Here is a 23,743-nt window from a genome sequence, read left to right on the forward strand (position 1 = left end):
CATATAATAAAGCAAAAATTAGTGGGAAGTTAGAAGATTGGGAAGCTTTTAAAAAACAATTGAAGGCAACTAAAAATGTCACTGAGAAGGTAAAATGGAATGTGAAAGTAAGCTAGCTAGTAATATTAAAGAAGATACCAAAAGTTTCTTCAGATACATAAACTATAAAAGGGAGGCAAGAGTGGATATTGGACCGCTGGAAAACGATGCTGAAGGGGTAGTAATGAGGGCCAAGGAAATAACAGACGAACTGACTAAGTATTTTGCATCAATGTTCTCTGTGGAAGACATGAGCAGTTTGATGTAAGTTCCAGGTGTCGGGGTCATGAAGTGTGTGGTTACCGTTGCTACAGAGAGGGGACTTGGGAAACTTAAAGATCTGAAGGTAGATAAGTCACCTGGACCAGATGGTATACAGCTCAGGGTTCTGAAAGAGGGTGCTGATTGTGGAGGCATTAGTAAAATCTTTCAAGATTCACTAGATTCCGGTATCATTCCTGAAGACTGGAAAATTGCATATGTTACTCCACTATTCAAGAAGGGTGAGAGGCAGAAGAAAGAAAATATGGACCAGTTAGTCTGACTTGAGTGATTGGTAAGATGTTGGAGTGGACTATTAAGGAAGCGGCCTCAGGGTACTTAGAGGCATACCATAAAATAGGCCATAGTCAGCATGGTTTCCTCAAGGGAAAACCTTGCCTGACAAATCTGTTGGAATTTTTTGAAGAAATAACAAGCAGGAGAGACAAAGGAAAATCGGTTGATGTTGTGTACTTGGATTTTCAGAAGGCCTTTGATAAAGTGCATAAATGAGGCTGCTTAACAAGCTACGAGCTCATAGTATTATAGGGAAGATTCTAGAATGGATAATGCAGTGGTGATTGGCAGGAGGCAAAGATTGACAATAAAGGAGGCCTTTGCTCGATGCTGCTGAATATTGGTGTTCAACAGGGGTCTCTGTTGGGACCAATTCTTTTTACGTTATACGTCAAAGATTTGGTTGATGGAATTGATGACTTTATTGCTGACGATATGAAGATAGGTGAGGGAGCAGGTAGTTTTGAGAAAATTGGGAGGCTACAGAAGGACTCGGATGAGAAAGATGGACAAAAAAGTGGCAGATGGAGTGCAGTTTTGGGAGGTGTGTCATCATACACTTTGGTAGAAGAAATGTAAGGGTTGACTATTTTCTTAATGGAGAGAAAGTACAAAAAAACCTGGGGTGCGAAGGGAATTGGAAGTGCTTGTGCAGGATTCCTTGAAAGATAATTTGCAGGTTGAGTCTGTGGTGAAGAAGGCAAATGTGATGTTTGCATTAATTTCAAAAGAAATAGAATATAAAAGCAAGGATGTAATGTTGAGACTTTATAAAGCACTAGTGAGGCCTCACTTAGAGTAATTTTTGTTTGTCCCCATATCTTAGCAATGATGTGTTGAAACTGGAGAGGGTTCAAAGGAGGTTCACAAAAGTGTTTGCAGGATCGAATGGCTTGTCATATGAAGAGTATTTGATGGTCCTGGGCCTGTATTCACTAGAATTTAGGAGTGACCTGATTGAAACCTATGGAAAGCTGAGGTGCCTTGATAGAGTGGATGTAGAGAGGATGTTTCCTATAGTGGGAGAGTAAGACCAGAGGGCACAGCCTCAGATTAAAGGGCTGTCCTTTTAGAATGGAGATGAAGAATTTCTTTAGCCAGAGAGTGGTGAATCTGTGGAATTCTTTGCCGCAGACAGCTGTGGAGACCAAGTCTTTATGTATATTTAAGGCAGGTCATGAAGGGATACAGAGATAAGGCAGGAGATTGGAGCTGAGAGGAATATTGATCAGCCATGATGATATGACAGAGCAGAGTTGATGGGCCAAATGGCCTAATTCTGCTTCTATGTCTTCTGGTCTTGTGGTCTAAAACAATTTGCATAGTGCCTATATGTTGTTTTGTATTGGCCAATTTTGCCTGCCTGTTGGGATTTCCAGGTGAGTCTGTAAATTGGTGCCAGATGAGAGTCACTGGAGCACTGTTTCCATTAGAAACACTGTTGAAATTTGACCTTTGCATTTCACTTGGGAATTAATCCTTTCTGCATTTTGTACTGGGTTATAAACATGTTGTAGAGGAAAAAAAGTTTAATTCATTGCTTTTTCCAATTCCTTTAAAATTAGTTATTTTAATAATGGAATTTTAGCCTATTTCATTATATTTGATGACTATTCATTCTGTGCAGATATTATTTAAAATCCCTTTATCCACACTCTTAATGTGAGTACTATGGCCTTGTAATTTTATTTTGTCTGTTAAACTTAAGACACAAGAACCTGTGTAATATTTTTAAATTAGTCAGTTCTCAATCAGAACAGTTATTATTTAGTGTTATTTTTATTGATGAGTTAGACTTCAGCATTGGCATTTTGTTTGCATAATTGAGCTATACTTTTGGAAGTCTGTATAATTTATTTGCATAATTATTTGTGCCAGATTTCAGCAAATGACATTTTATACGAATATTTTGATAATCACTTGGAAACAATGCAATCAAATTTCTTACTCGGCCAATTTGATTTTATAGCTTGAATCAAGTTATAGGTAACCTTTTTGATTTGAATTAGAAAATATATTTTTTCTTGAAATATGGCAAGCATTATTTATGTCATGAAGGTTCCAGTTTATGATTGTTGTTTTGCTGCGGCATACTTTCACTGCAGAATCCTCAATACAGGAACAGAAAATTGCAGAAGCGCTCAGCACATTGGACAGCTGGGAGAGAAAGAGAAACACCGAACTGATGAATGGTCATTAGTCTGTGTTTTTCTTTGTGGATGCTACCTGTTCTGCTGTGTCCTTCTGCAGTTTTGTTCTTTTTTTGACTTTCAGCATCTATAGTGTTTCTGCCTGTTGGAATTGTTCTGTAGCAGCTTTCTTGATGTAGCCTCATTCTTGCCTGCACTTCTGGTGGACATGGCTTAGGAGATGTAAATTTTGCGCTTTATGTATGTTTGAACTTTATCTGGCTCCTTTCAAGGAGACGCCCTCTGATCTGAGAGAATTACTGTGATAGACAGTCAATGGCCAAAAACTGCTTGTTAGACCTTTACACTGGGGAGACCAAAGGTAGATTGATTTGCAGAACAGTTATTCAGTCTTTATGCATGGATCTCAGTTCCCAGTTGATTAACATTAATTCTCCATCCCGTTTTCAGTCACTGCATTATTCCTTGGTCTCCAGAAATGGAAAGGAGGAAAAGCTATATGATGGGGTGCAAGGCAGAAGAGATTGAAAGAACAGGAAAAATAATACAAGGATGGATTTAGTGGTATTTTGGGACAAGATAAGAAATAAATGGTAGTTTGTCAAGAAGGCACAACAGCATCTGCACTTTCTGAGGGGAATGAGGCATGCAAGCCTCCTCACCCCCATTCTAACAACTTTCTATGGAGCATAGAACATAGAATAGTACAGCACAGTACAGGCCCTTTGGCCCACAATGTTGTGCTGACCCTCAAACCCTGCCTCCCATATAACCCCCCACCTTAAATTCCTCCACTGAGTAGCACCGAGAGTATCCTGTCTGTCTGCAACATTGTGTGGTAGGGAAGCTGCAAGGCATTGGACTGCAAGACCCTACAGAGGATAGTAAAAACCACTGAGAAGATCCACCTATTTGTGACATTCACTAGGAGTGTTGTAAACGAAGGGCCAGAAGTACTGTTGAGGAACCCTACCACCCATCCCACAAATCTCTTTGACCAACTACTGTCAGGAAGGAGGTACAGGAGCATCAGGACTAGGACTACCAGACTGGGTAACAGATCTTCCCCGGGGCTTTGTGACTAATGAATATCCTGCCACCACTGAGATCTTGTCACCAGGACAGTGAGCTGTTTACCTGTGCTGTGTGCTTCACATGCATTTTGAATTGTATATTGTATTATTTGTGGTAATATTTGATCTTATATTCTGTGTGTGTTATATTATGGGTGCACCATGGTCTGGAGGAATGTTGTTTGGTTCTATATATAAACTTGAATTTGAACTAAAGGATATTTATTATGCTAGAATTGTTTAGTGAGTTATTGGAACACTGGTGGCACAGTGGCGTAGCAGTAAGTATAGTCGTAGTCATAGTAATACTTTATTGATTCCGGGGGAAATTGGTTTTCGTTACAGTTGCACCATAAATAATAAATAGTAATAGAACCATAAATAGTTAAATAGTAATATGTAAATTATGAAATAAGTCCAGGACCAGCCTATCAGCTCAGGGTGTCTGACCCTCCAAGGGAGGAGTTGTAAAGTTTGATGGCCACAGGCAGGAATGACTTCCTATGACGCTCTGTGCTGCATCTCGGAGGAATGAGTCTCTGGCTGAATGTACTCCTGTGCCCACCCAGTACATTATGTAGTGGATGGGAGACATTGACCAAGATGGCATGCAACTTGGACAGCATCCTCTTTTCAGACACCACCGTGAGAGAGTCCAGTTCCATCCCCACAACATCACTGGCCTTACGAATGAGTTTGTTGATTCTGTTGGTGTCTGCTACCCTCAGCCTGCTGCCCCAGCACACAACAGCAAACATGATCGCACTGGCCACCACAGACTTGTAGAACATCCTCAGCATCGTCCGGCAGATGTTAAAGGACCTCAGTCTCCTCAGGAAATAGAGGTGGCTCTGAACCTTCTTGTAGACAGCCTCAGTGTTCTTTGACCAGTCCAGTTTATTGTCAATTTGTATCCCCAGGTATTTGTAATCCTCCACCATGTCCACACTGAGCCCCTGGATGGAAACAGGGGTCACCGGTACCCTAGCTCTCCTCAGGTCTACCACCAGCTCCTTAGTGTTTTTCACATTAAGCTGCAGGTAATTCTGCTCACACCATGTGATAAAGTTTCCTACCATAGCCCTGTACTCAACCTCATCTCCCTTGCTGATGCATCCAACTATGGCAGAGTCATCCGAAAACTTCTGAAGATGACAATACTCTGTGCAGTAGTATAATGCTATTGCAGCACCAATGACCCAGGTTCAATTCCACATACTGTAAGGAGCTGGTACATTCTTCCTGGTGACTGTGTGGCTTTCCTCTGGGTGCTCCGCTTTCCTCCCACATTCCAAAGATGTATGGGGTTAATTAGTTACATCAGTGAAGTTGGAGGCGCGTTGGGCCGGAAGGACTTGTTACTGACCTGCATCTCTAAGTATAAAAAAATAAATACCATCGTGTTCAGAAGCCTGCACGTGTATCTAAATACATAGTACTGTCGTTGAACTTAAATTATTCTTGTGCATTGCTTGGCAGTATATCCTGTCGCTGGTTGTTTCTTTTGTATCAAACTTTGATAGTTCACTTAATCTGGCTGCTTGAGCTTGCAGAAAGGAGAAATATTACAATGCAAATCACTGCTACTACTGGATGCACACTTTTCACAAATGATTATAATGAATAACAGGAATGCTGACTCCTTATCCATTTTCTAACATACAGTAGTGTGCAAAAGTCTTTGCTATATATATATAGTGTCTAGAGTGCCTAAGGCGTTGGCACAGTATTTGTCAATGTGGAGCAGCGAGTGAGTTTGTAAATTTGGCGGGAGTGAAGTATGTTGGGAATGGTGAGGGTGGAGCACTGTGGGAAGGGTGTGAAACAGGTGGCGAAGGAGTGTGAAGGGCAGGGGGTGGTGCAGGTGCATACAGACCCAGCCACGAGACACCAGACAAGATCATTTGATGTCTTCTGTGCCTTGTAATGGCTTTGCTTGCCACGGAGTGTTGCATTACCTCCTTCCTGACCTTGGGATCTCACTGCAGATCTCATCCGCCCAGTCCACCAGAGCTGACTTCGTATGCTAACAGAGGCATGTCTCTATCTCACTGGGGTGTGAAGCCACTGGTTACCCTCACCTGGATTTGCCTTAGCTGAGAACTGAAAGTCTAGTGGGGTTCAAAGGTGCGTGAGCTGGTCTTGATTGGACATAAGCCCCTTCACCAGAGGTGCTACTCCTCCCTAGACACTATATATGCCCCAAGGTAAGTGGGCCAAAGATCCGAAAATGACTAGAGAAAATACTATTTTTTAATCCCTCAAGTGATTAGAAACTGGAAGTGCTACCTTTAGGGCAATGGAACATAAATGCAGAAAGAAGAAAATTACAGATTTAACATCAGAGGACAGGGAAGTGGGAACTAGCTGGCACAGGACTGATAGGTTGATGTAACATCATTTCTGTTTCTATCTGTTCAGTTAACTTGCAACGTACTATCAATCAAACATGGTTCTTGGTCTATGTGGTTTGGTATTATGATGAACTATATGCATTCATGAAGAGCACAATGTTTAAAGAGTGCATTTCCCTTCATTTTTGCCCTAACTCCTTATCTTTTGGTTGATACTGAAACTTGATGCCTTTACAGTAATTTACATAACATATTTGTAATTGCAAATGGTTTGCAATATTAAAATGTGCTTCTTCTCATCCTCTGATTGTTCCCCTGGAAAATCTTTGTAAGCTTTTAATTTTATGCTTTGACCAAAGGGGTGCAATTTTTGTTCACTTCTCAACTTTTGTTTTGTAGTTACTGCTGAGGGTAAGGTCTATGCCTGTGGAGAGGCCACTAATGGAAGACTTGGGCTTGGAATATCCAGTGGAACGATACCCATTCCTCGACAGATATCAGCCCTTAGCAATTATGTTGTGAAGAAAGTTGCTGTGCATTCAGGTACCTGTCCCAAATTTCTTTATTCAAGCATTGTGCAATAAATTTTCTTTAGGTTTATCTCATGTAACCTTGCTTTGCAGGTGGGCGTCACGCAATGGCTTTAACCGTTGATGGAAAGGTATTTTCCTGGGGAGAAGGAGACGATGGAAAGCTTGGACACTTCAGCAGAATGTAAAATGTCTTGCATGTTCCTTTTTAAAAATTCTTCTAATCACCCCTCTCACCTCTGTTCTTCCTCATGACCCCATGAATAATGAGCTGGAGCTTTATGTGGCTTGTTAAGTATTTGTTTGTAATAACATATCACCATTAAGAATCCCAACACCCAGGACGTGTCCACTTTTCATTTCTACCATTGGGAATGACTTAAATGAAGCCACACACTCAACATTTTAGGAATAGCTTCTTTCTCTCCACTATCAGATTCCTGAATGGACCAACCTATAAGCACCACCTCATTATTTTTGCTCTTTTTGAACTACCTATTTAATTTAATTTTTGTTTATTTCTTATTGTAATTTAGTTTTTTTATGTATTGCACTGTACTGCTGCTTTAAAACAACAAATTTCATGACACGTCAGTGATGTTAAACCGGATTGTGATTCGGAAGAGAAGTAGCACAGGAGATTACTGGAGTCTTGAGCGACGCACAATCTGTGGGAGGAGCTCAGGGGTCGACCGGTATCTGTGGGAGGAAAGGAATTGTCCAATGTTTTTGATTCTAATCCAATGTTTCAGTGTGAAATTTCAGTAGTTCCTTTCCTACCACTAATGTTGCTTGACCTACTGAATTCCTCCAGCAAATAGTATTTAAATTGCATGTGGCTTATGATAAAGCTTAGAAAGAATGTACGCTTTACTTCTAAAGGTAAATGTCTTTTTTAGGAATTGTGATAAACCAAGACTGATTGAGGCATTAAAGACCAAACGCATACGAGATATTGCTTGTGGGAGTTCTCACAGTGCTGCTATAACTTCAAGCGGTGAGCTGTACTCATGGGGCCTTGGCGAGTATGGCAGACTTGGACATGGTGACAACACAACACAGCTGAGACCAAAATTGGTAATTACTTATTTTACATTCTGTCATTAATAATTTATAAACTTCTCAACCTTTTCGGTTTATTTTCAGAAAATTTACAGTTCAACGGATAATAGAATTTAGAACATTTCACCTGTAGCAAGAGGTTTCATGTTAATCATTACTGAAAATTCAAAGTTAATTCTTGCCTTCAAAGCTCTGCAGTGGAGTTAACCACTTTGTCATGATTTGTGTTGGCTAAAAACATGCTTCTTAAAGGTAGCACAGAGGGGTTAATGCCTGACTTGGTTTATTCTTTCCACAGGTGCTGGCTTTTATTTATCTGTAATTAAATGCATTGACACCTTTGTTAAGCATATTCCTAACAGTCCTTGTATATTTGATCTAATTCTGCTGTAAGAATGAAATTAAGAATGGCTTGCACATTGCAGGTGAAGGTTCTTCTGGGGCATAGAGTGATCCAGGTAGCGTGTGGTAGTCGGGATGCACAGACGCTTGCACTAACCGATGAAGGTAGAGAAAAATTTGCTGATAACTTACAGTACTTTTATCTGGCAACCCCTTTGCCTTGTTTACAGTAACTGTTTTTTATTACTTTCCTTAGGGCTGGTATTTTCATGGGGAGATGGTGACTTTGGAAAGCTGGGCCGTGGCGGAAGTGAAGGTTGCAATGTTCCACAAAACATTGAAAGACTCAATGGCCAAGGGGTTTGCCAAATAGAGTGTGGTGCCCAGTTCTCTCTGGCACTTACTAAGTCTGGTGTGGTGTGGACCTGGTAGGTTTAGATTTAATAATAGTGTTAGATTGTAAGTGTTTGATTGTCATGTTAGGCAAGTGTCATATCATCAGGGACATTCTCTATCCGGGCCATTAGGCAAGAGGTACAGAGCCTTGGATCACCATATTCAGAAACAGTTATTATGCTCCTGAGCCAGTGTGGTTAACTTCAGTTACCACTACCCTGAAATGATTCTGCGATCTACAGACTTGTTTTGAAAAACTCCTGTACTCAGTGTTATCTCTTTTTATTTGCATAGTTTGTCTTCTTTTGCAAGTAGGTTGCTTATCGGTCTTTGTCCATTTATGTATAGTTTTTTGATAAATTTCTGTAGTATTTTTCTCCTGTAAATGTCTGCAAGAAAATGAATCTCAAGGTTGTATGTGGTAACAGTGGCCACTCTGTGAGGTTATGTCCTGTACCTAATATAGTGGCCATTGAATATGTGTTTGTGGTCTTTTGTCATCCACTTAAAGGTTTGACGTGTTGAGCTTTCAGAGAAGCACTTCTGTACACCACTGTGTGGTTATTTGAGTTACTGTTGCCTTTCCATCAGCTTGAGCCAGTCTGGCCACTCTCCTCCAGTCTCTCTCATTAACAAGGCTCTTTTGGCCTCAGAACTGCCACTCACTGGATTACAAAAAAAAATTGCACCATTCCCTGTGAACTCTAGAGACCGATGTGTGTGAAATTCCCAGGAGATCAGCAGTTTCTGAGGTACTCAAACCACCCCGCTTGGCATCAACAATCATTTCATGGTTAAAGTCATTTATATCGCATTTTTTCCCCATTCTGATGTTTGGTCTGAACCTCTTGACCATGTCTGAATGCTTTTATACATTGAGTGATTAGATGTGATTGGGTGATTAGATATTTGCATCCACAAGCAGGTGTTCTGGTGTACCTAATAAAGTAGCCACAGAGCCTGTGTATATGTGCTGTATATACTTTGATAATGAACTTACTTTGAGCTTAAATACGTTTACCTGGGAGCAGTGTGTTGTCATACAGTAAAATTTGTTTTGTTGATGAACTTTTCTCGTGCACAGGGGCAAAGGGGACTATTTCAGACTGGGCCATGGCACTGATGTTCACGTGCGGAAGCCTCAGGTGGTGGAAGGCCTGCGGGGAAAAAAGATTATTCATGTGGCTGTGGGTGCATTGCACTGCCTTGCTGTCTCGGATACTGGACAAGTAAGTAAACAGTTTAGGCCATTCAGCCCGTCGAGATGCTCTGCTGATGGCTGATTTATTATCCCTCTCAACCCCATTCTCCTGCCTTCTCCATGTAACCTTTGACACCTTTATTAATCAAGAACCTAGTAACCTCTGATTGAAGTATACCCAGTGAGTTGTCCTCCACAGCTGCCTGTCCACAGATCTCCACCGTCTGACTACTGAAATTCCTCCTCATCACTGTTCTAAAAGAACATCCTTGTACTCTTGAGTCTGTGCCTTCTGGTCCTAGCTTCCCCCACTACAGGAAGCATCGTCTCCACGTCCACTCAATGAGATTCCCCCCCTCATTTTTCTAAATGCCAGCAAGTACAGGCCCAGAGCCATCAAAAGCTCCTCATGCCTTAACCCTTTCATTCCTGGCACAAGAAAATCTGCAGATGCTGGAAATCCAGGGCAAGACACACACAAAATGCTGGAGGAACTCAGCAAGTCAGGCAGCATCTATGGAAAGGAATAAACAGCTGATGTTTTGGGTTGAGACCCTTCATTAAGATTGGAGATAAAAGATGAGGTCAGAGTAAAAAGAAGGGGGTAGGGGAGGAAGAAGTACAAGGTGGTAGGTGATGGGTGAAACCGGGGAAGGGGTGAAGTAAAGAGCTAGGGAGTTGATTGGTGAAAGAGATAAAGGACTGGAGAAAGGTGAAACTGATAGTAGAAGACAATGAAAGAAAGGGAAGGAGGAGGAGCACTGGGGGGGGTGATGAGCAGGTAAGGAAAAAAGTGAGAGAGGGAACCAGGAATGGAGAATGGAGAAGTGGTGGGGGGGGGCGGGGAGGAATTATCAGAAGTTCAAGACACTCCTGGGATCATTCTTGTGAACCTCCTCTGGACATTCATGCCAGTATATTCTTTCCAAGATAAGGGACCCAAAGTGAATATTCAGCTAGCTAATATTGAGAATGGGCATAGCTTGGATTTCTGCTCATAAAGTAGAAAAAGGTTTTATTTTTTATACAAAGATTTTGTAAAAGCATTATCTAACCTGCATTATAAGTTTCAAGTTGATTTTCTTGTTATTTTAACTTGCCTTTTTTCATGAGTTTCAGTGTAATATTTTATTAATAAATAAATACAATGTCAGTAAGATATCTATAGTATCATACAATGTCAGTAAAATATCTATAGTATCACACTTGAAATATTGTGTGCACTTTTAGTCTCCTTGCTTACAGAAATGATATACTTGCCACCACAGGAACAGAGTGATAATTCATCAGACTGGTTCCTGGGATAGCAGTTATGTTGTACAAGGAAAGATCCAGTTTGCCTAGCCTCTATTCTTTAGTGTTTATGTAGCTCACTAAATCATATAAAATTCTTGGAAGGCTCGACAAAATTAATACAAAGAAGATATTTTCCTGGGCTTGAGGAGTCTAGAATTTCTGATCATGTGTTCAAATTAAACTGTTGTTCAATTATGTCTGAAATAAGAAGTTTCATTCTGTTGAGAGGTGCTCTTCTGTGTTACCAAAATGTAGAGAAAGTGAACTTGTTAACAAACCCATGTTCCAAATTTGTGGCTTTAAATACAACTTTTCAATTTTTCTCCCCCATTCCCCCACTCCACAAATCAAACATTACTAGGTTTACGCTTGGGGTGATAATGACCACGGCCAGCAAGGAAATGGAACCACAACTGTCAATAGGAAGCCGACCCTGGTGCAGGGTCTGGAGGGACAAAAGATCACCCGTGTGGCTTGTGGTTCTTCGCACAGTGTAGCCTGGACAACTGTGGATGTGGCAACACCTTCAGTGCATGAGCCGGTTCTGTTCCAAACTGCTAGAGACCCTTTAGGCGCTTCATACTTGGGTAACTTTTTAATTTTAACTTGATAAGTTTAATTGGCACGTATGTCATGGAATTCTGAACTGCAGGTTAAAATATATTTCAAAAATTTGTGATTTGTGGAGTTAAAAGTTTAAATGGATAAATGTATGTATATTGAGTACTTGTGCATTTATGTTATAATCTGGATTGAAGAACTTTGGTATTATTATTGCTATCTTTAAATATTATCTTGTTTTTTTTTAACTAAGCTGCCAGTTAATGTCCCTGTTTTATTAAGAGTCTGAATTGTCACAAGCAGATATCAAATTCGCGGGTATTAAACAGTGTAACTTTTGCTGTCTTGAAAGAAGTTAAGTGTACGTGTGGAAGGTTTATTTAGTAGTTAATTTCTTTAACAAGAATATCTTGTGCAGACTGTGTGCCTTTTCATTAATCTATAGAATGTATATTACTTTTGGAGAAACCTGGTGATTTACTTTTATTCCATGTAGGTGTTCAATCAGACATGGACTCTACCGCCATCAGCAACAAAATTAGTGGCTTAAACAACTCCAAACCCAATCGACCTTCGCTTGCGAAGATTCTTCTCTCATTGGATGGGAACCATTCCAAGCAGCAGGCATTGTCCCATGTGCTGACAGCTCTGCAGATCATGTATTCTCGGTAATGGCATGCAAGTGAATATTATTCTAAAGGAAGTGATTTCTGAGCCTTAATATATAGTACTGTGCAAAAGTCTTACCCACACATTTTTGCAACACTCTTCACTGTGGAAGACACTAGCAGTATGGTGGAAGTTACAGCTGTCAGGGGTCATGAAGTGTGTGAAGTTACCATTACTAGGGAGAAGGTTCTTGGGAAACTGAAAGGTCTGAAGGTAGATAAGTCACCTGGACCAGATGGTGTACACCCCAGGATTCTGAACAAGGTGGCTAAAGAGATTATGGAGGCATTAGTAATGATCTTTCAAGAATCACAAGATTCTGAAATGGTTCTGGAAGACTGTGAAATTGAAAATGTCACTCCGCTCTTCAAGAAGGGAGAGAGACAGAAGAAAGGAAACTATAGGCCAATTAGTCTGGCCTCAGTGATTGGAAGATGTTGGAGTTGACTATTAAGGATGTAGTTTCGAAGTACTTGGAGGCACATGTAAAATAGGCCATAGTCAGCATGGTTTCCTCGAGGGAAAATCTTGCCTGACAAATCTGTTGAAATTCTTCGAAGAAATAACAAGCAGGGGAAACAAAGGAGAATCAGTTGATGTTGTGTACTTGAATTTTCATAAGGCCTTTGACAAAGTGCCACACATGACGCTGCTTAACAAGCTATGAGCCCATGGTATTACAGAAAAGGTTCTAGCATACATGAAGCTGTGACTTGTTGGCATGAGGCAAAGAGTGGGAATAAAGGGAGCCTTTTCTGGTTGGCTGCCAGTGACTAGTGGTGTTCCACAGGGGCCTGAGTTGGGACCGGTTCTTTCTACATTATATGTGGATGATTTGGATGCTGGAATTGATAGTTTTGTTGTAAGCTTTGCTGATGATATGAAGTTAGGTGGAGGGGCAGGTGGTTTTGGGGAAATAGGGAGGCTACAGAAGGACTTAAACAGATTAGAATGGACAAAGAATTGGCAGATGGAAAGTGTATGGTAATGCGCTTTAGTAGAAGAAATGAAAGGGTTGACTATTTTCTAAGTGGAGAGAAAATTCAAAAATCTGAGGCGCAAGGAGACTTGGGAGTCTTTGAGCAGGATTCCCTGAAGGTTAATTTGCAGGTTGAGTCTGTAGTGAGGAAGGCAAATGCAATGCTACCATTAATTTCAAGAGGACTTGAATGTAAAAGCAAGGATGTAATGTTGAGACTTTATAAACCACTGGTGAGGCCTCACTTAGAGTATTGTGAGCAGTTTTAGGCCCCTATCATAGAAAGAATGTGCTGTAGCTGGACAGGGTTCAAAGGAGGTTTACAAGAATGATTCCAAGATTAAAGGACTTGTCAAATGAAGAGTGTTTGATGGCTCTGGGCTTGTATTCACTGGAACTTAGAAGAATGAGGGGATGGCCTAATTAAAATTTATCAAATGGTGAAGGCCTTGATAGAGTGACTGTAGAGAGGATATTTCCTATGGTGGGAGTGTCTAAGACCAGAGGACACGGCCTCAAAATAGAGGGACCTCCTGTTAGAATGGAGCTGAGGAGGAATTTCTTTAGCCAGAGAGGGGAATTCATTTCCACAGGCAGCTGTAGAGGCCATGTCTTTATATTTAAGGCAGGCAGAGTTTGTAGATTCTTGGTGGGTCGGAGCATGAAGGGATACGGGGGGACGGCAGGAGATTGGGGCTGAGAGGAAAAATGGATCAGCCATGATGAAATGGCGGAGCAGACTCGATGGGCCAAATGGCCTAATTCTGCTTCTGTATCTTATGGGTCTTATGTAAGAAAACATTCTGTCAAGTGAAGATGCTTTCAAAAATTATTAAATGAAAGTTTCTAAATATCAAAAAAGTACTACAAAGACCAGTAAACAGTTAAAAAAAAATAAAAAATCTGTATTTGGTGTGACCACCTTTGCCTTTTAAAACTGCATCAATTCTCTTGGGGGTACTGTTGTGCAGTTTTATAAGAAAACTGGCTGGTTTGTAGTTTGTCTTACGATCTTTTGAAGGAAATACTGTTTACTTGGCCTGTATCAGAGACAGCAAGGCAGCCTTACCATTAACTGAGGGATCTGTGGGCTGTAGGTAGGAAGCCCAACACTAGTGAAATATTTAAAAACGCAAACACGAGGAAATCTGCAGATGCTGGAAATTCAAGCAACACACACAAAATGCTGGTGGAACGCAGCAGGCCAGGCAGCATCTATGGGAAGAGGTACACTCGATGTTTCAGGCCGAGACCCTTCATCAGGACTAACTGAAAGAAGAGATGGTAAGAGATTTGAAAGTGGGGTGGGGGGGGGGGAGATCCGAAATGATAGGAGAAAACAGGAGGGGGAGAGGGAGCTAAGCGCTGGATAGTTGATTGGCAAAAGGGATATGAGAGGATCATGGGACAAGAGGCAAGAAAAGGGGGAGGGGAGCCCAGAGGAAGATGGAGAGCAGGCAAGGAGTTGTAGTGGGAGGGACAGGGGGAGAAAAGGGAGAGAGAGGAAAAAAAGGGGGGAATAATAAATGAATGAATGAGTAAGAAGGGGAGGAGGGGCATTAATGGAAGTTAGAGAAGTCAATGTTCATGCCATCAGGTCGGAGGTTACCCACACGGAATATAAGGTATTGTTCCTCCAACCTGAGTGTGGCTTCATCTTGACAGTAGAGGAGGCCGTGGACAGACATATCGGAATGGGAATGGGACGTGGAATTAAAATGTGTGGCCACTGGGAGATCCTGCTTTCTCTGGCGGACAGAGCGTAGGTGTTCAGCGAACTGGTCTTCCAGCCTGCCTTGGGTCTCGCCAATATATAGAAGGCCGCAACGGGAGCACTGGACGCAGTATATCACCCCAGCCGACTCAGGTGAAGTGTTGCCTCACCTGGAAGGACTGTCTGGGGCCCTGATTGGTGGTGAGGGAGGAAGTGTAAGGGCATATGTAGCACTTGTTCCGCTTACAAGGATAAGTGCCAGGAGGGAGATCGGTGGGAAGGGATGGACAAGGATGAATGGACAAGGGAGTCGCGTAGGGAGCAATCCCTGCGGAAAGCAGAAAGAGGAGGGGAGGGAAAGATGTGCTTAGTGGTGGGATCCTGTTGGAGGTGGCCTCCCCCTCCCACTTTCAAGTCTCTTACTATCTCTTCTTTCAGTTAGTCCTGATGAAGGGTCTCGGCCCAAAACGTCGACTGTACCTCTTCCAATAGATGCTGCCTGGCCTGCTGCGTTCCACCAGCATTTTGAGTGTGTGGCTAGTGAAATACTTGATTGTTTTAAAACAGAGGAGTAGAAACTGTCATTGAGACTGGCTTTTGTATCTTCTGCCTTATGGGAAGGGGGATAAGAGAATATCCACGGTAGGTGCAGTCTTTGATTCTGCTGGCTACTTTACTGAGGCAGCAAGAGGTATAGGTAGAAGGGCATCTGGTTTCTGTGATGCGTTGAGATGTGTCCAGAACTTTCTGCAGATTCTTACAGTCACGAGCAGAGCAGTTACCATACCAACCCACCTGGATAGGATGCTTTTTGTGGTGCAGCAATTAAAAACTGGTGAGGATCAACCGGGAAACACCAAATTTCTTTAGCCTCCTGAGGAAGTAGAGGTGTTGGTGATTTTTCTTGGCCAAGGTGGTGATGTATTGGCGATGTATTTATTGTCTGTAAATTACAGCTAATTTTTAAGGAAATACTGCAATACTGATTTACTGTCACAGCTCATTTTTGTCTCATTTTTTTAAATAATTGAGATTTGATTTTCCTCTTTATTGGATCATCTGGACAACACAAATACTCATATTGGAATGCTGTTTATTGACTACAGCTCAGCAGTTAAAACAATCATTCCTATGGTTCTGATTGAAAAGCTCCTGAATCTGGGCCTGTGTACCTCCCTCTGCATCTGGATCCTTGACTTCCAAACCAGTAGACCACAATCTGTGCCGAATGGAAATAACATATTTACCTCACTGACAATCAACACCATTGCACCACAGGGATGTGTGCTTAGCCCACTGCTCTACTCTCTCTACACCCATGACTGTGTGGTTGGGCACAGCTGAAGTACCATCTTTAAACTTGCTGATGATACAACCATTGTTGGTATAATCTCAGATAGAGATGAGAGGGTGTACAAGAGTGAGATAGATAAGTGGTGTTGTGGCAACAACTTTGTACTCAACGTCAGTAAGACCAAAGAACTGATTGTGGCCTTCAGAAAGAGTAAGACAAGGTATCACACACCAGTCCTCACAGGGATCAGAAGTGAAAAGAGTAAGCAGTTTCATATTCCTGATCTAGCCTGGACCCAACATATCAATCAGTTACAAAGAAGGCACAACAGTGGCTATATTTTATTAGGAGTTTGAGAAGATTTGGTACGTCTCCAGAAACACTCAAATTTCTACAGATGTACCGTGGAGAGCATTCTAACTGGCTGCATCACTGGTATCGGGGCAGGGTGGTGGGGGTGTCACTGCACAGTGTTGAAGTACGCTGCAGAGAGTTGTAAACTTGGTCAGATCCATCATGAGCACTAGCCTCCGTAGTTTCCAGGACACCTTCAAGAAGCGATGCCTCAGAAAGGCAATGACCATCATTAAGGACCCTCATCACCCAGGTCTTGCCTTGTTCTCCTTGCCTCCAGCAGGAAGGAGGAACAGAAGCCTGAAGGCACACACTCAACAATTCAGGAACAGCTTCTTCCCTTCTGCCATCTGATTACTGAATATACAAAACTGTAATTCATATTTTTCCCTCCATTATTATGTATTGCATTGGTCTGTAGCTGCAGAATCAAAAAAGTTCATGACACATGCCAGTGTTATTCATTCTGATTCATTTTGAATCACAAATTTCAGAATTGATATCAATTGTTTTCAACTATGATTGTTTTAAAAGAAATATGTTTTTTTTCCCTAAAGGGATGCTCTGGTGGGAGCCTTGATGCCAGCCAGCATGATTGCACCTGTAGAATGCACATCAGCATCTCCTGTGCCTCCAGCTGAGTCATCTACAGCCACCAGTCCAGTTGGTGACTGTGCTTCAGAAGTGGCAAGTGACAGGGAAGACAGATTGAGTCCAAATCCTTGGCAGGACAGGAAAGGAGAGGTGAGGATGCTTCTGCAAGTATGGAATGATAACTCAACCATATATAGAACTCTGAAAATGTTTGGAAACATATTTGAACATAATCCTAAGTGTCATAAATAAAATTGATTGCGTACTTAGAGTAACACACACAAATTGCTGGAGTAACTCAGCAGGTCGGGAGGCAGCACCTACAGAGAGGTATAAACAAAGTCTATATTTCATGCTTGGGCCCTTCCATAGGACACTTCATCAGTCCCGATGAAGGGTCTTGGCACGAAACTTTGACTGTTTAATCCTCTCCATAGATGCTGCCTGACCTGCTGAGTTCCTCTAGTATTTTGTGTGTGTTATTGTGAATTTCCAGCATCTGCAGCATCTGTTTTGTTTACCAACTGCATGTTTACTAGTTTGTTGCTTAACACTGAGGTGGCTTTACCAGCTGATTTATTTTGAAGAGGAGCAGGGAAAGAATTTACTGCAGAAACTACGTCAAACAATTTCTAGAGTGCACGTCATTTATTTTCTCCAAAAGCACTGAGGCTTATTCACCTTATCAGCTAAATAAGAAGAAACACGATGCCTGTGGTTTTTGTTCTGACATTCAAGTAATCCAAAAACATAGGCTAATAGATTCATAAAGTTTAGCCATCAGTATTACCTCACCTTGAGCAATTGATCTTGGCTACTCTTCAAATCTGGCCCCTCAACTTCCATGTCTTCTACTAGATTTCAAAGTTCAAAGTACCTTTATTGTCAAAGTATGTATACATTAGATTATGAGGACACTCAGTTCTTGTGTACCGTCATTTAGAAATGCATGCATTAAAAAATGATACAATGTTCCTCCGGTATGATATCACAGAAACACAAGACAGACCAAGACTAAAACTGACAAAACCACATAATTATAGCATATAGTTACAACAGTGCAAAGCAATACCGTAATTTGATAAGAGCAGACCATGGGCACGGTAAAAAAAAGTCTCAAAGTTCCGATAGCCCATCATCTCACGCAAACGGTAGAAGGAAGAAAACTCTCCCTGCCATGAGCTTCCAGCGCCGCAAACTTGCCGATGCAGCATCCTGGAAGCACCCGACCACAGTCTGACTCCGAGTCCGTCCAAAAACTTCGAGCCTCTGACCAGCCCTCCAACACCGAGCACCATCTCTGCTGAGCGCTTTGACCCCGGCCCCAGCCGCCAAGCAACAGGCAAAGCTGAGGATTCGGGGCCTTACCCTCCGGAGATTTTGGATCACACAGTAGCAGCCGCAGCGAAGCCGGCATTTCAGAAGTTTCACCAAATGTTCTTCTGTGCTATCATGTCTGCCTCCATCAAATCAGAATTGTGCACGGACTCCTACTTGACAGATAACGGATATTCATCATCGGAGAGGCCGCGCGCACTGTGTCTCGCCATCTTCTCCTCCTCCCATCTTGACATTATGCAACCTTGAGATTTGTCTTATTACGGGCAGCCACAAAACAAAGAAACCCCAAGAGAACCCATCAAAAAGACAAACATCCAATGTGCAGAGGAAAAAAATCCTGCAAACAATAAAAGTAAGCAAATATCATTCAGAACTGAAGCTTTACGAAGGACACGAAGATGCGCATGACTTGTAGTTGAAGCAGGCCACAGCCTCAGTTCAGCGTAGAGCTGAGTAAACCTCATGGAGCAGTGAGCAGAACTGAATAGGACCAGAGAGAACCAGCCCATCCCTTGCCTCCGATTCCGACACCCTGAACTTTTCAATCTGGCCTGGCACTTAAATTCGGCCAAGCATAGGGTCGTTCCTCGCTCTTGGACAGCTCTGGGGCCTGGACTTCAGTGCCACAATTTTGCCCATACCTGACCTTTCCAATTTTGCCCACTCACTCCCGCCATGCCTCGCTCCCACCTCCCGCCTTGCCTCTTCCCACCTCATCTTTGCATGCCTGCCCATTGTTAGTGGTGATTGTTATTAATAAAGTGTCATCAATAGGGTGTTTCATAGTTTTCTTTGATTTGAATTTTGCTGCTGATACATAGTCGCTGGGCATTGCCAGGGCCATCTTAAACCAGATTTGATGGACTGTTTGGTACATTCTACCAAATTTGTCAGCTTTTCATGTGCAATCTCTCAAATTATAAAAATACCTTTATGTATTTAAGGTTGCATCTTCAGAAGAAGTTCTGACACCATCATCTGCAGTGACACCCTCTACTTCAACAACCTCAGCTCGTCCTTTCATTCCTGTGACCGATGACCCTAGAGCTGCCAGTATAATTGCAGAGACCATGACCAAAACAAAAGAGGTAATCCATGCCATAACGGTATAATTAAAATACATCTAATAAACTAAACCTTATTATTTTTACAGTGACTCTGTGATAATAACAGATAATTGGCTTAGGTTAGATGTCTTTTTATAATAGGATATGGCTGTTCTGCCACTTTTCTCAAGGGTATAGTAATGGTTTCCATATTCTTTCCTTTTTAAAAGTACTCTCAGTCATGTTCTTTGACTGGTTACCCCTGTTATTTCGGTCTCATCACATTCAGATTTAATATCACTGACATACACTCAGTGGCCACTTCATTAGGTACCACATGTACCTAATAGTGTGGCTACTGAGCGCATGTTCGTAGTCTTCTGCTGCTATAGCCCATCCACTTCAAGGCTTGATGTGTCCGTTCAGAAATGTTCTTCTGCTGTTGTAACGTGTGGTTATACTTTTCACTGTCGCCTTCCTGTCGGCTTGAACCAGACTGGCCATTCTCCTCTGACCTCTCTCAAACAGCAAGGTATTTTTGCCTGCAGAACTGCCACACAGTGGATGTTTGTTTGCATCATTCTCTGTAAACTCTAGAGATTGGTGTGGGTGAAAGTCCCAGGGGATTAGCAGTTACAGAGGTACTGAAATCACCCCTTCTGGTACCAGCAACCATTCCACGGTCAAAGTCACTTGGATCACATTTCTTCCCCATTCTGATGATTGGTCAGAACAACAAGTGAACGTCTTGACCATGTCTGCATGCTTTTGTGCACTGAGTTGTTGCCAAATGATTGTCTGATTAGATATTTGCACTAATGAGCAGGCATACAGGTGTACCTAATAAAGTGGTCACTGAGAGTATGTCGTGAAATGTATTGTTTTTCAGCAGGAGTACTGTGCAATGCATGAAAATGCTTTAGATTACAATAGTAAATGTATGTATTTAAAAAAAAAAATAGCTGGGCAATATTTATTGTTAGAATTTATTAAATGTGCATCTTGCTGTCTAGCACTCGTGATAAAGGGAGATCTTGAATCCAGTTGACAAAATACATTTAATCATTTGTCTATTTCACATCTTAAGGATGTATCATACTGATCTGATTTAAACTTCTGACTTTAAATGAAACATTTTCTTTGAAAAGGATTCAGAAAACCAGGCTAAATCATCTGGGCCTGAACCACAACACTTGGATGAATTCACAAGTCTTCTTATACCAGATGACACTCGAGTAATGGTTGATTTGTTGAAGTTGGCTGTGTCAGGTCGTGCTGGTGAGAAAGGCAAAGATGTCTTGTCAGCTGTGCTTTCAGCAATGGGCACTGCCTATCCACAGGTAAATATAAATATTTCTGGTCATCTACCTGCAGGAAAGTTATCAATAAGATTCAAAAAATACAGAGAAAATTTACAAATATGTTGCTGGGACTTCAGAATCTGAGTAATAGGGAAAGGTTGAATTGATTATAACTTTATTTCCTAGAGAATGAAGGGAGATTTGATAGTGAATTGAACTGACTTTATTACTTACATCCTTCATATACATGAGGAGTAAAAAATTTTTGTTACGTCTGTCTAAATGTGCAATTTACAGTAATTTATAATAAACAGTATGTACAACAGAACAGTCAATATAACATAGTAATACAATTGTATCAGCATGAATTAATCAGTCTGATGGCCTGGTGGAAGAAGCTGTCCTGGAGTCTGTTGGACCCGGCTTTTATGCTGTGGTATCGTTTCCCGGATGGTAGCAACTAGAACAGTTTGTGGTTGAAGTGACTTAGGTCCCCAGTGATCCTTTGAGCCCTTTTTACACACCTGTCTTTGTAAATGTCCTGAATCATGTGAAGTCCACATCTACAGATGTGCTGGGCTGTCCACACCATTCTCTGCAGAGTCCTGCGATTGAGGGAGGTACAGTTCCCATACCAGGCAGTGATGCAGCCAGTCAGGATGCTCTCAATCGTACCCCTGTAGAAAGTTCTTAGGATATGGGGGCCCATACCAAACTTCTTCAACTGCATGAGTTGTGCCTTTTCACCACACAGCTGGTATGTACCGACCATGTGAGATCCTCGGTGATGTGTATGCGAAAGAGCTTAAAACCGTTCACCCTCTCAACCCCAGATCCATTGATGTGGTATACAAAATGATGAGGGGTATAGATAAGGGTAAATGTAAGTTGACTTTTTCCACTGAGGTTTGGTGTGATTAGAGCTAGAGGTCATAGATTAAGGGTGAAAAGTGTGCATTCTGTCTTGTCCCGCCTGGAAAATGGGGTCTCATATGCCAGACTGCTGTTTATGGACTTCATTTTGGCATTCAGCTTCATCATACCTCAGAAACTGGTGGTGAAACTGTCCTCGCTGGGTTCAACACCTCCCTCTGCAACTGGATATTGACTTCTTCACAGTAAGGCCACAGTCAGCCTATGTGGGCAGCGTCGTCTCTCGTCCCATTACGCTGAGATTTGGCACTCCCTAAGGCTGTGTGCTCAGTCTGCTGCTGTTCATACTGCTGACACTTGACTGTGTTGCAGGATCCAGCTCAAGCAGTGACATCAAGATTGTGGATGACATAGCAGCGATTGCCCTTATCATGAACAGTGACGAGAAGGTGTATAGAGAGGAAGTGGAGCGGCTGGTGGATTGGTGTAAGAAGAATAACCTAAGCTTGAATGTGGAGAAGACAAAGGAAATCATTGTGGACTTCAGGAAGGTGCAGATGAACCATCCCCCTCGTGGCTCCTCTGTAGAGAGAGTTAAATGTGCCAAGTTCCTGCAAGTTCACATCACAGATGACCTTACCTGGTCCCTTAATATCACCTCCCTGAACAAGAAGGCACAGCAGTGAATCCACTTCCTAAGAAGATTGAGGAAGCAAGGCTCCCCCCTCTCCCCAACCCCATCATAACTGTATTTTACAGGAGCACCGTTGAGAGCGTCCTGCCAAGTTGTATCTCTATCTGATATGGGTGCAGTTGAGGATCAGACCGGAAGTCCCTATAAAGGACTGATAAAACAGCTGAGAGCATCATAGGGGTCTCCCTGCCATCCATCAGGAACATTTATCAGGAGCGCTGCATACGCAGAGCCGTTAGTATTATTAAAGATTCCAACCATCCATCCAGCATCCTCTTTGACTTTCTACCATCAGGTCATAGTAGAACAATCTACGATGCATAATAACAAGATAATAATAACGGTCTGGATGAAATTCAGTTTCTTCAGGCCATTAGGCTTCTGAACTCCCTGCCAGATTGTATTCGAAGTGTCACTGGTTAATCTGTTCTGTACCTTACAATATTTAATATTAATGCACTTTAGTTTGTTATTTATGTGTGATTCATCTGTAGATTTTATCCTTACATTCATAAGTTATCATGTTTTGTGTACTTTACACCCTGGTTCAGAGAAACATTGTCTCATTTCTATTCATTGCATGGTTATATACATGTATATGTAGTTATATGACAATAGACATGACTTTACTTGAAATATTTAAGAGGAACATGAGGGGGCAAGAGTCTGGAATGAGCTGCCAGTGGAAGTGGTGGATGTGGGGTTGATTTAACATCGAAGAGAAATTTGGATAGGTACGTGGATGGAAAGGGTATGGAGGGCTGTGGCCCACGTGCAGGTTGATGTGATGAGGCAAAATAATAGTTTGGCATGGACTAGATGGACCAAAGGGCCTGTTATGTGCGCTGGTGTTCTGTGACTGACTTTATTGACAAGAAATTCTATACTAAGTTGCTCACTTGAACTTTTTAAAGGAATTTAATTTTGAAATTTGATTTCTTTGTTTTTCAATAGTAATATTTTAGACACTGAACTTTTAACACTCATTCCAAATGCAATTATTATTCTGTACTTGCTACTATTTAACTTATAACTGCATTTCCATACCACAGGTGGCAGACATGTTGCTGGAGTTGTGTGTGACTGAATTGGAAGATGTAGCCTCGGATTCTCAAAGTGGGCGACATGCTCCTCAGCCGGTGATAGTGGAAAGTAGTCACCCGTACACAGATGACACCTCCACGAGTGGAACAGTCAAAATACCAGGTATCTACAATTTTATGCATGTAAAACATACCGATTCTAGGCGCTCAGTTACTTGTGTCCTATGGCAGCATTTGATATGAAGGAAAGCTTAGATATGCAAGCAGATGACTTTTTCT

General features: G+C 41.8%; 1 protein-coding gene across 8 annotated transcripts in view; it reads left to right on the forward strand.

The window, feature by feature from the left end:
• herc2 (HECT and RLD domain containing E3 ubiquitin protein ligase 2) overlaps positions 1-23,743 on the forward strand; it is a 231,142-nt gene that overhangs the window by 157,908 nt on the left and 49,491 nt on the right. For all 8 annotated transcript variants that reach the window (XM_072262724.1, XM_072262731.1, XM_072262725.1 and 5 more), the window contains 12 exons: positions 6,574-6,717; positions 6,798-6,888; positions 7,604-7,781; positions 8,192-8,273; positions 8,365-8,536; positions 9,589-9,733; positions 11,363-11,588; positions 12,059-12,230; positions 17,130-17,316; positions 19,452-19,595; positions 20,702-20,893; positions 23,474-23,627. In XM_072262724.1, coding sequence (XP_072118825.1) covers positions 6,574-6,717; positions 6,798-6,888; positions 7,604-7,781; positions 8,192-8,273; positions 8,365-8,536; positions 9,589-9,733; positions 11,363-11,588; positions 12,059-12,230; positions 17,130-17,316; positions 19,452-19,595; positions 20,702-20,893; positions 23,474-23,627 — 1,887 coding nt within the window. The remainder of the gene's footprint in view (positions 1-6,573; positions 6,718-6,797; positions 6,889-7,603; positions 7,782-8,191; positions 8,274-8,364; positions 8,537-9,588; positions 9,734-11,362; positions 11,589-12,058; positions 12,231-17,129; positions 17,317-19,451; positions 19,596-20,701; positions 20,894-23,473; positions 23,628-23,743) is intronic.

The sequence above is a fragment of the Mobula birostris genome, chromosome 7 (genome assembly GCF_030028105.1).
Source record: "Mobula birostris isolate sMobBir1 chromosome 7, sMobBir1.hap1, whole genome shotgun sequence".
In the NCBI taxonomy this organism is placed as follows: Eukaryota; Metazoa; Chordata; class Chondrichthyes; order Myliobatiformes; family Myliobatidae; genus Mobula; species Mobula birostris.